General features: G+C 41.1%; 1 protein-coding gene across 1 annotated transcript in view; it reads left to right on the plus strand.

The window, feature by feature from the left end:
* The first annotated feature begins 3,660 nt into the window (after positions 1-3,660).
* LOC129813557 (myosin heavy chain, fast skeletal muscle-like) overlaps positions 3,661-12,517 on the plus strand; it is a 32,666-nt gene continuing 23,809 nt past the window's right edge. Inside the window, exons 1-9 of the mRNA XM_055865868.1 lie at positions 3,661-3,692; positions 3,825-4,052; positions 4,409-4,555; positions 5,715-5,871; positions 8,071-8,098; positions 8,305-8,413; positions 8,528-8,620; positions 8,839-8,899; positions 9,046-9,144. Of these exons, the coding sequence (XP_055721843.1) occupies positions 3,837-4,052; positions 4,409-4,555; positions 5,715-5,871; positions 8,071-8,098; positions 8,305-8,413; positions 8,528-8,620; positions 8,839-8,899; positions 9,046-9,144 (910 nt within the window). The 5' untranslated portion in view covers positions 3,661-3,692; positions 3,825-3,836. The remainder of the gene's footprint in view (positions 3,693-3,824; positions 4,053-4,408; positions 4,556-5,714; positions 5,872-8,070; positions 8,099-8,304; positions 8,414-8,527; positions 8,621-8,838; positions 8,900-9,045; positions 9,145-12,517) is intronic.

Consider the following 12,517-nt stretch of genomic DNA (forward strand, 5'->3'; position numbering starts at 1 on the left):
CGGTTGGTTGAATGTACATGCCAATAACACGCTTGTTGATCGAACGTCAATTCTTCCCGGTCTAATATTTACATACAAGCGGAAGGTCATGTTCTGAACTACATCTCTGTATTCATGTAAATTACAATGTGTAGAAGTTGAGTACGTACAGCAGCACAGGGTCAGTTTAGTACGTACAGCAGCACAGGGTCAGTTGAGTACGTACAGCAGCACAGGGTCAGTTGAGTACGTACAGCAGCACAGGGTCAGTTTAGTACGTACAGCAGCACAGGGTCAGTTGAGTACGTACAGCAGCACAGGGTCAGTTTAGTACGTACAGCAGCACAGGGTCAGTTTAGTACGTACAGCAGCACAGGGTCAGTTTAGTACGTACAGCAGCACAGGGTCAGTTGAGTACGTACAGCAGCACAGGGTCAGTTTAGTACGTACAGCAGCACAGGGTCAGTTGAGTACGTACAGCAGCACAGGGTCAGTTGAGTACGTACAGCAGCACAGGGTCAGTTGAGTACGTACAGCAGCACAGGGTCAGTTGAGTACGTACAGCAGCACAGGGTCAGTTGAGTACGTACAGCAGCACAGGGTCAGTTGAGTACGTACAGCAGCACAGGGTCAGTTTAGTACGTACAGCAGCACAGGGTCAGTTGAGTACGTACAGCAGCACAGGGTCAGTTGAGTACGTACAGCAGCACAGGGTCAGTTGAGTACGTACAGCAGCACAGGGTCAGTTTAGTACGTACAGCAGCACAGGGTCAGTTGAGTACGTACAGCAGCATAGGGTCAGTTGAGTACGTACAGCAGCACAGGGTCAGTTTAGTACGTACAGCAGCACAGGGTCAGTTGAGTACGTACAGCAGCACAGGGTCAGTTGAGTACGTACAGCAGCACAGGGTCAGTTGAGTACGTACAGCAGCACAGGGTCAGTTTAGTACGTACAGCAGCACAGGGTCAGTTGAGTACGTACAGCAGCACAGGGTCAGTTGAGTACGTACAGCAGCACAGGGTCAGTTTAGTACGTACAGCAGCACAGGGTCAGTTGAGTACGTACAGCAGCACAGGGTCAGTTTAGTACGTACAGCAGCACAGGGTCAGTTGAGTACGTACAGCAGCACAGGGTCAGTTGAGTACGTACAGCAGCACAGGGTCAGTTGAGTACGTACAGCAGCACAGGGTCAGTTGAGTACGTACAGCAGCACAGGGTCAGTTTAGTACGTACAGCAGCACAGGGTCAGTTGAGTACGTACAGCAGCACAGGGTCAGTTGAGTACGTACAGCAGCACAGGGTCAGTTGAGTACGTACAGCAGCACAGGGTCAGTTTAGTACGTACAGCAGCACAGGGTCAGTTTAGTACGTACAGCAGCACAGGGTCAGTTGAGTACGTACAGCAGCACAGGGTCAGTTGAGTACGTACAGCAGCACAGGGTCAGTTGAGTACGTACAGCAGCACAGGGTCAGTTTAGTACGTACAGCAGCACAGGGTCAGTTGAGTACGTACAGCAGCATAGGGTCAGTTGAGTACGTACAGCAGCACAGTGTCAGTTTAGTACGTACAGCAGCATAGGGTCAGTTGAGTACGTACAGCAGCACAGGGTCAGTTTAGTACGTACAGCAGCACAGGGTCAGTTGAGTACGTACAGCAGCACAGGGTCAGTTTAGTACGTACAGCAGCACAGGGTCAGTTGAGTACGTACAGCAGCACAGGGTCAGTTTAGTACGTACAGCAGCACAGTGTCAGTTTAGTACGTACAGCAGCACAGGGTCAGTTGAGTACGTACAGCAGCACAGGGTCAGTTGAGTACGTACAGCAGCACAGGGTCAGTTGAGTACGTACAGCAGCACAGGGTCAGTTGAGTACGTACAGCAGCACAGGGTCAGTTTAGTACGTACAGCAGCACAGTGTCAGTTTAGTACGTACAGCAGCACAGGGTCAGTTGAGTACGTACAGCAGCACAGGGTCAGTTGAGTACGTACAGCAGCACAGGGTCAGTTGAGTACGTACAGCAGCACAGGGTCAGTTTAGTACGTACAGCAGCACAGGGTCAGTTGAGTACGTACAGCAGCACAGGGTCAGTTTAGTACGTACAGCAGCACAGGGTCATCCTCAGAGGTTTGCTCTTGTAGCACGTTAGGGGTTAAATCCCTTGCTCAAGGTCGACCTAGGTTTAAATTGTAAATTTATTTATTTTTAGCTTAGATTAGCTTGATTTAACTTTCCAGGCTCAATGAAACCAACAGAATAGTCCCAAAAGTGCAAACCCAACCCATCTGACTCTCAAGGCGGGTTCAAGCAAATTCTAATTTGAACCCAGGTATGGATGGCACCTGAGCAATTTGATGCTATTGTATCGTGTTAAACTTACCGGAGACTAGCATTACTACCACAAGCCTATGCATATAGGCTTTAGTAAAGGATTAATTGACATGTGATGTAAATGATTAGGAATAAATTACTTTATTGTAACTATTCTGTATTCATGTTATATCAGTTTAATTGAAGCCAGCTCAGCTGCTATGCAGTTTACCACAGAGTGTAATAAAAGTGTGAGGCAGCTATATTGATGTCAGCAATATGAGTGGTGAAGATCATTGGGTAGCACTTTCTAATTGTAATTGTAATAAGGCATTTATAATGGATTATAAATAGTTTTTTCATCATTTATTAATCATTACTCCCACATTTGGACATGTTAATAAGCTACTTATTCACCCATTTATAAACACTTAACTTTTACAGTATGACATAATGATTTTGTAAGATGTTTAATATAGGTCCTTATAAAAACCATTTACTAATCATTAGTTAAGTATTTTTGCATAACCTAAAGTGAGGGCTATTTATACTTTACAAACGTTTCGAGTGACCAGTGTAATTGCGCACAAAAAAGCCATGCCATTTGTGGACATTCCTGCAGTAGGCTACCTGACGCTCCTTAAATGAATGTCTCAGAATAGCCTAGAACATATCAATGGTAAAAGAATAAGGAGTGTGATGCTCCTTGAAGTGGGAGGGGCTAGTGAGACACTGACACACAGAGATCTCTCATCCAATCCATTTCCTTCACCAGGGTGGTCCATAATTAACTTTTGCTTGGTTGGCACTTTCAACCAGATATAAGGAGGCTGAGGCCGCAGCATCCATAAGTCAGATACCTTCTTCCTCTGTGGTAAGACCCTCTCTCTACTTCCTACGATTTGTATATTTGTCTCATCTTTGCGCTCAGCATCTGTGGTAGTAGCTAACTGCACTGTCTGAATTGAGTTTTACATAAAGAAATGTTTTGCCTGTCTCTTGTAATATTGACAAAATGCAACGAAGTTGCATTGATTTAAAATGTAAAATAATATATGTTTTACTTCAAATCTGGCACTTTAATTCATAGTCAAAAGTGGTGCTCCTGCACTTGTTTGTAAATTGAGGGGGTGTTCTAGAATGTAACTGGGTCTTCAGAGGTATTTATTTAAATTCTTGACAGAATGTCTAGGAAAGTGAGTTACCAACCAGGAAAATGAAAGTTACCAGTTGCACCTGTAGTTGAATTGGACATGGCTGTAATGATTTGAGTTGAATGATGCCATTCAAAATGTTTTCTAGCCTTTCGGGGGCTAAATGATAAGGGTTTAGAATTTACAACACCCTAATGTTTCACAGGGTCCTCCAAGAAGTAGAAATTCATCTGTAGGAGGGTAAACGAAGGTGAGACATGGTTTGAATCTTCATATAAAAATGATAAGAATATTCTGTGAGGGGTACTGCTCATCTAACTCTGTTGACTGTGGAGGAAGCACCACAGAGTCACTCTAGATTGTTGTTTAATCTGTTTCCTAGTAATCCGTCACCATGAGTACGGACGCGGAGATGCAAATCTATGGCAAGGCTGCCTTGTACCTTCGTAAGCCTGAGAGGGAGAGGATGGAGGCACAAGCCGCACCCTTTGATTCAAAGAACGCCTGCTATGTGACAGACAAGGTGGAGCTGTACCTAAAGGGTTTGGTCACTGCCAGGGCCGATGGAAAGTGTACTGTGACAGTCACAAAACCTGACGGGACTAAGGAGGTAAGCCTGATCTGAAAAGTATTAAAGTTAAAGTTTGTGCAATTACTCTATTTCTTGAAAAAACATCTTTAAAATGATCAAAAACAAACAATATGAAAATCAGTAACAAAAGACAGATTAGTATTTTTTTTGTATAAACAGAATATAACCTTCAAGCACGCCATTTTTCTTACTGCTATTTAAAAATGGCATGAATTATTGATATAATTAGTCAAGAATATCCATGTGTGTGTCAATGGGTGATACCAGAGTAATTGGGTTAAATGGCAGTATGCATTTGAACTAACTAATGAGCAAAACGCGTTCAGTCATGTCCAATTTGATCTGTGTGTCATGTAGATTTCTGACTGTTTCAGGAAGGAAAAGAGTTCAAAGATGCAGACATCTATCAGATGAACCCCCCTAAGTACGACAAGATTGAGGACATGGCCATGATGACCTACCTGAATGAAGCCTCTGTGTTGTATAACCTCAAAGAGCGTTATGCAGCATGGATGATTTATGTAAGAAACCTGCATAAACATACACAAACATAAGAAATACACACATACCGTACTACACGTACAGTGAGCTCCAAAAGTATTGGGACAGTGACATATTTTGGGGATTTGAAATTGTACAATGACTATGACGTTAAAGTGCTGACTGTCCGCTTTAATTTGAGAGTATTTTCATGAATATCGGGTGAACCGTTTGGAAATTACAGCACTTTTTGTACATAGTCCCCTCATTTTAGGGGACCAAAAGTATTGGGACAAATTCACTTATGTATATTAAAGTAGTAAAAAGTTAATTATTTGGTCCCATATTCTTAGCGTGCTATGATTAAATCAACATTGTTGTTAGATTCATTTGCTGTTTGTTTTGGTTATGTTTCAGATTATTTTGTGGCCCAAATCAAATTAATGGTAAATAATGTATTGTATCATTTTGGAGTCACTTATTATAAATAAGATTTGAATATGTTTCCAAATACTTCTACATTAACGTGAATTCTACTATGATTACGGATAATCTTGAATAAATCGTGAATAATGATGAGTGAGAAAGTTACAGACACACAAATATCACACCCCCCCCAAAAATGCTAACCTCGCCTGTTATTGTGATGGTGAGAGGTTAGCATGTCTTGGGGGTATGCTAACCTCCCCTGTTATTGTAATGGGGAGAGTTTAGCATGTCTTGGGGGTATGCTAACCTCCCCTGTTATTGTAATGGTGAGGGGTTAGCATGTCTTGGAGTTATGCTAATCTCCCCTGTTATTGTAATGGTGAGAGGTTAGCATGTCTTGGAGGTATGCTAACCTCCCCTGTTATTGTAATGGTGAGGGGTTAGCATATCTTGGGGGTATGCTAACCTCCCCTGTTATTGTAATGGTGAGAGGTTAGCATGTCTTGGGGCTATGATAAATTGACAGTCTGCTCTTTAACCTCATTGTCATTGTATCATTTCAAATCCAAAGTGCTGGAGGACAGAGACAAAACAACAAAAGATTTGTCACTGTCCAAATACTTTTGGAAATGTAAATTAAATGGTAGAATACATACCAATACAGTAGACCAACATAAGTATACCAAAGTACACCCACATCCTCACATAAATCCAGGTAAAAGTAATTCTGATTTACTAATCCCCGAATTCAATTGAATCCCTTTCATCCAGACCTACTCTGGGCTCTTCTGTGCCACGGTGAACCCCTACAAGTGGCTCCCTGTGTATGACGAAGAGGTTGTCAACGCCTACAGAGGGAAGAAGAGGATGGAGGCTCCACCCCATATCTTCTCCGTCTCTGACAACGCCTTTCAGTTCATGATGATTGGTACGAGCTCTCATAGATGGATGGGTAGATGGGTGGGTGGATGGGTGGGTGGGTGGGTGGAGGGAGGGAGTGAGGGAGGGAGGGAGGGAATCTACTGTTTTCTCATGTCTGTTAATTTGCTGGGAATTTCATTAGTCTCCAATTGTAAAATGTTCCAAAATGAAATTCATGATGATGCTATGAATTAGAGGTCGACCGATTATGATTTTTCAACGCCGATACCGATACCGATTATTGGAGGACCAAAAAAGCGGATACCGATTAATCGGCCGATTTTTATTTATTTATTTATTTGTAATAATGACAATTACAACAATACTGAATGAACACTTTTATTATAACTAAATATAATACATCAATAAAATCAATTTAGCCTCAAATAAATAATGAAACATGTTCAATTTGGTTTAAATAATGCAAAAACAAAGTGTTGGAGAAGAAATTAAAAGTGCAATATGTGCCATGTAAAAAAGCTAACGTTTAAGTTCCTTGTTCAGAACATGAGAACATATGAAAGCTGGTGGTTCCTATTAACATGAGTCTTCAATATTCCCAGGTAAGAAGTTTTAGGTTGTAGTTATTATAGGAATTATAGAACTATTTCTCTCTATACCATTTGTATTTCATATACCTTTGACTATTGCATGTTCTTCAAGGCACTTTAGTATTGCCAGTGTAACAGTCTAGCTTCCGTCCCTCTCCTCGCCCCTACCTGGGCTCGAACCAGGAACACATCGAAAACAGCCACCCTCAAAGCATCATTATCCATTGCGCCACAAATGTTGCGGCCTCTGCAAGGGGAACAACTACTTCAAGGACTCAGAGCGAGTGGCGTCACCGATTGAAACGCTATTAGCACGCACCCCGCTAACTAGCTAGCCATTTCACATCGGTTACACCAGCCTAATCTCGGGAGTTGATAGGCTTGAAGTCATAAACAGCTCAATGCTTGAAGCACAACAAAGAGCTGCTGGCAAACGCATGAAAGTGCTGTTTGAAAGAATGCTTACGAGCCTGCTGCTGCCTACCATCGCTCAGTCAGACTGCTCTATCAAATATCAAATCATAGACTTAATTATAACTTAATAACACACAGAAATACAAGCCTTAGGTTATTAATATGGTCAAATCCGGAAACTATCATTTCGAAAACAAAATGTTTATTCTTTCAGTGAAATACGGAACCGTTCAGTATTTTATCTAACGGGTGGCATCCCTAAGTCTAAATTTTGCTGTTACATTGTACAACCTTTAATTTTATGTCATAATTATGTACAATTCTGGCAAATTAATTACGGTCTTTGTAAGGAATAAATGGTCTTCACACAGTTCGCAACGAGCCAGGCGGCCCAAACTGCTGCATGTACCCTGAATCTGCTTGCACGGAACGCAAGAGAAGTAACACAATTTCCCGAGTTAAAAGAAAGTCATGTTAGCAAGCAATATTAACTATATATGCAGGTTTAAAAAGATATACTTGTGTATTGATTTTAAAGAAAGGCATTGATGTTTATGGTTAGGTACATTGGTGCAACGACAGTGCTTTTTTCGTGAATGCGCTTGTTAAATCATCACCCGTTTGGAGAAGTAGGTTGTGATTCAATGAGAAATTAACAAGCACCGCATCGATTATATGCAACGCAGGACACGCTAGATAAACTAGTAATATCATTAACCATGTGTAGTTAACTAGTGATTATGTTAAGGTTGATTGTTTTTAATAAGATAAGTTTAATGCTAGCTAGCAACTTACCTCGGCTTCTTGCTGCCCTCGCGTAACAGGTAGTCAGCCTGCCACGCAGGCTCCTCGTGGAGTGCAATGTAAGGCAGGTGGTTAGAGCGTTGGACTAGTAACCGGAAGGTTGCAAAAACTAATCCCTGAGCTGACAAGGTAAAAATCTGTCATTCTGCCCCTGAACAAGACAGTTAACCCCCTGTTCCTAGGCTGTCATCGAAAATAAGAATTTGTACTTAACTGACTTGCCTTGTTAAATAAAGGTAAAATAAATAATTAAATAATTATATAAAAATCAACCACAATCGGTGTCCAAAAGTGCCGATTACAGAATGATATGAAAACTTGAAATCGGCCCTAATTAATCGGCCATTCCGATTAATTGGTCGACCTCTACTATGAATGCAATAATGTACCCATAATGTTGCAGGAGTATGATGAGCAAAATGTTTTTTTGGTTACAGATAAGGAGAACCAGTCCGTCCTGATTACGTAAGTTTTTATAAAATACATGACATTAAGAATGACCCCTGGATTAGGCTGTGTGCAATAATACATCAATGAGTGGGAATATTTGTTAATTCATTACTTCTGTTAGAAAACAGGTCAACAGTGTATTTCTCAATGCTATTTCTTATTGAACGCCAATCTGACACCATCTGTGAGTAAAACCCCTCTTTCTCTGTCATATTAACCAGTGGAGAATCCGGTGCAGGAAAGACTGTCAACACCAAGCGTGTCATCCAGTACTTCGCCACCATCGCAGTATCTGGTGCCAAGAAGGAAGTAGACCCCAGCAAAATGCAGGTGGGTTGTGCCTTTTCAGTTTGGTGGGCTGTGTAAACTTTTTTTTGCAACGGTGAATCCCGTTTCAAGAAAGGGTTTACCAGTTTCTAAGCAACTTGTGTTTGTCTCAATCAGGGGTCTCTTGAGGATCAGATCATTGCAGCTAACCCTCTGCTGGAGTCTTATGGTAATGCCAAGACAGTGAGGAACGACAACTCGTCTCGCTTTGTAAGTTTGAAGGACATACTGTGGAAGTGACCTTACATTGGGAAAAACATTTCAGTAGTTCCTTATAGTTATAACAGTCCAACAAACTAACATTTCAGTAGTTCCTTATAGTTAAAACAGTCCAACAAACTAACATTTCAAGGGGTCTATCAAAGTAAAAACTTTGAATTATTTTGTAGACACATTTCTAAACCCCATATTTCTAACCTCTACTACAGGGTAAATTCATCAGGATTCACTTCCAAGCAGGCAAACTGGCTAAAGCTGATATTGAGACCTGTGAGTTGGTTTTGATTGTTTCTCAATGCTTTCTTTAAACACAGAATATTTTAGGAGATCATATCACATGTAATGTTCTCCTGTTCTCTCTCTCTCTCTCTTTCTCTCTCTGTCTCTCTCTCTCTCTCTCTCTCTTTGTCTCTCAGACCTGCTGGAGAAGTCCAGAGTGTCCTTCCAGCTCCCCGATGAGAGAGGCTACCACATCTTCTACCAGATGATGACAGGCCACAAACCTGAGCTAGTTGGTAAGGCAAAGTAGAGGTTAGGGGGAAATTATCCCCATCCCCATCTGGGAAATCTTCTCCAGCATCACCCCAACATCAACATTATGTGAAAATTGTGCATTTCTGTGTTTTGTAGTAAAACATATAGAGGAAGTGTTTCCAATGACATCATCAACCAATTAGTAGACAACTAGTAGATTCAAATCACATGATGCACATCAATGATGTCATTGGAGACAATTGTCTTCCTCCTTTATAACTACAAAACAAACACGCCATTTTCATTTTTGTTGATGTTGAGGTGGTGCTTCATTTTCGTTTGAGATGATGAGGAAGGAAGATACTGAGATTATAAATATTTTAGACATTTCTCAACAAAAAAAAAATCATAGTCCACACTATTAACACTATTACAATGAGTACATCCAAGATAACAAGACATCTAGACATGGGTCAGGTCTTAATATATCTTTCATGGGAAAGACCTATCAAGTAATGCACTGTGATGCACTACTCTAGGAGCCTCAGTCCAGTCTTTTGATGCTATTTATTATATACTCAATAAACCCATCTGTAGTCCTTCCGTTCTCGTGGTGGGTTCATCCATGGTCCGAAACGTTTCAATCCGGAAAGCTGAGACCTTCTGCTACCCTGGCGCTAGGATCTCTGACCTAGATTCCATGCTACCGCTACTTATTAGCAAGCACTCCGCCGCTTCAACTGTCATTGTCCATGTTGGGTCAAATGACATTAAACTCCAGCAGTCAGAGAAATTGAGAGACGATTTTAAAACATTGATAAATACGCTGCTGGAATCTGGGAAGCAGTGTGTTGTTTCCGGTCCATTTCCATCCCCACGCTACACGGATATGGTTTTTAGTCGTATACGCCAATTACACACCTGGCTTAAGGGATACTGCTGCACGCTGGGAATTCCTTTTGTGGATAACTTTGCAGCTTTTATAGACCGACCAGGTCTATTTCTTCGGGACAATTTACATCTTAACAGGTATGGCTCCAGCATCCTCTCCACCAACATGTCTCTTACTCTTGCCTCATGTAGAGCCTTTGATACCTGACGTTGTGTATTCTCGGGGGTTGACTTTTGGGATTGTACGCTCCCCTATCAGACTATGTTCAATGCTCCTCTCCCAGTTTCATTAATTAGTTCCTCAATTGCAAATATGGAACAAACTATAGTTAACAACCTTTCTGCAATTCCTAGATTATTGTCCAATCACCGTATTGCGAATACTACTCACATGCAGAGAGGTATTGTTAGTAGTAATCTTGTCCCCATAAAATTGAGCTCTGTTAATAGCTCGTAAATGGTTTATTGCTCATCCAGTGCAGCTTCAGGTGCTACCTTGGATACTCCATCTGATATGAATTCCCGTAGCAATGGTATTGGAATAATTCATTTGAATGCTAGAAGCCTGATCCAAAAGTTGGACTTTATTGAAATTTTGGTCTCACAATCAAATGTTGACGTTCTGATTGTATCTGAATCGTGGCTGTGTGATTCTGTGCCAGATTCAGATGTTCAGTTGATTGGATACAATATTTATAGAACTGATAGAGTTGGTAGAGGTGGTGGTATTGCGATTTATGTTAAATGCTGCTTAAATGTTTCTGTGTCCATATCAACCTCTGTCTCAAAGCAATATGAATGTCTAGTTTTAAACGTGGTACTTGGTAATAATGCTCATTTAACTCTAGCAGGGGTATATCGCCCCCCCTCAGCTCCTCCTTGTACTCTATGCAAATTATCTGATATACTGTCTAATTATGCAAACTCTGAATTACAAATTTTGGGAGATTTTAACCTGGATTGGCTCTCACCAGTATCCGATAAATTAAAAGGCATTTGTACTGAACTAAATCTAACTCAGCTGATAACTAAACCAACCCGTCCCAACTTAAAGAACCCAGTAAAATCCACTCTACTAGACATTATTCTAACAAATACCCCCCATAAATACACAGCCAGTGGGGTTTTTGCAAATGATATCAGTGACCACTGCCCTATTGCTTGTATTAGAGATACCAGGCTGAAACACTCTGATCCCTGTATAATCTCTAAGAGAAATTATAAACATTTCTCACAGCAAGCTTTTATCCTTGACTTATATCACTCTGAGCTTTTATCCACTTGCTGCTTTCTGGACCCGGTTTTAGCCCTTGCTTTTTTCTCTTCTATTGTTACCTCTATGTCTGATAAACATGCCCCGCTTAAGAATCACAGAGTAAGAAACCGAACCAGTTCTTGGTTCTCTCCTGAATTGTCAGGTCTTTTCCTGCAAAATAATCGGGCCTGGGCCTTGGCGAGGAAAACAGGTACTCCAGCTGATTGGCTGTTTTTTAGGCAATTGAGAAATAAATGTACTGCAGCTGTCAAAAAGGCAAAATCAAATTACTTCCTTAATGCTATGACAGATTCTGCAGGAGATCCTGCAAAATTCTGGAAAACCGTTAATTCACTGAAACGGGGGAATTCTGCTGTTTCTCTTCCTAAGCAAATTACCTCAGACTTCTGTATTCTAACTGAAAAAAAATGATATTTGTGATGCTTTTAATAAGCATTTCATCTCTGCTGGTTTTTTATTTGAAAGGAAAAGTGGACTTTGTGGTACTGGCCAGGTAGTTGATTCTTCGTCTTGCTTTTCAACCGTTACTCTGAAAAATGGTAACCCTGTTTTTAGTTTCCAGAAAATAACTGAAGCAGAGGTTCTAATTGCCCTGTGTGCCATTGATACTAAGAAATCCTTAGGCGCTGACAATTTAGACCCGTACTTACTTAAGTGTGCTGCACCTATTTTTGCTGGTTCAGTAACACACCTTTTTAATCTAACATTAAGCACAGGAAATATCCCTAAGGTGTGGAAAGCAGCTTTTGTTCTGCCATTACATAAGGGAGGTGACGGTAGTGATTTGGATAACTATCGACCCATCTCTAGGCTCCCTTGTCTGGTAAAGATTCTAGAATCTATAGTCAACAAACAGTTTCAATCTTTTCTTTCTGCTAACAGTATTCTTAGTACCAATCAATCTGGTTTTATATCTAAACACAGTACCACATCGGCCACTATGCTTGTTGTAAATGATATTGCAAATGCCTTAGACGATAGAAAGCACTGTGCTGCGTTGTTTGTAGATTTGTCAAAAGCTTTTGACACTGTAGACCATGCTATCCTTTTGAGTAAGCTGTCATCTATAGGACTGGGCACTGATGCCTGCCGATGGTTTTATGACTATCTTAAAGATAGAACTCAAGCCGTCATGGTCGATGGGGTCAAGTCTGACCCCTTACAGTTACTTAAAGGGGTCCCTCAGGGTTCACTAATTGGCCCACTATTGTTCTCACTTTATATAAACAACATTGGTGATGATGTCA

This window comes from Salvelinus fontinalis, chromosome 17 (genome assembly GCF_029448725.1).
Source record: "Salvelinus fontinalis isolate EN_2023a chromosome 17, ASM2944872v1, whole genome shotgun sequence".
In the NCBI taxonomy this organism is placed as follows: domain Eukaryota; kingdom Metazoa; phylum Chordata; class Actinopteri; order Salmoniformes; family Salmonidae; genus Salvelinus; species Salvelinus fontinalis.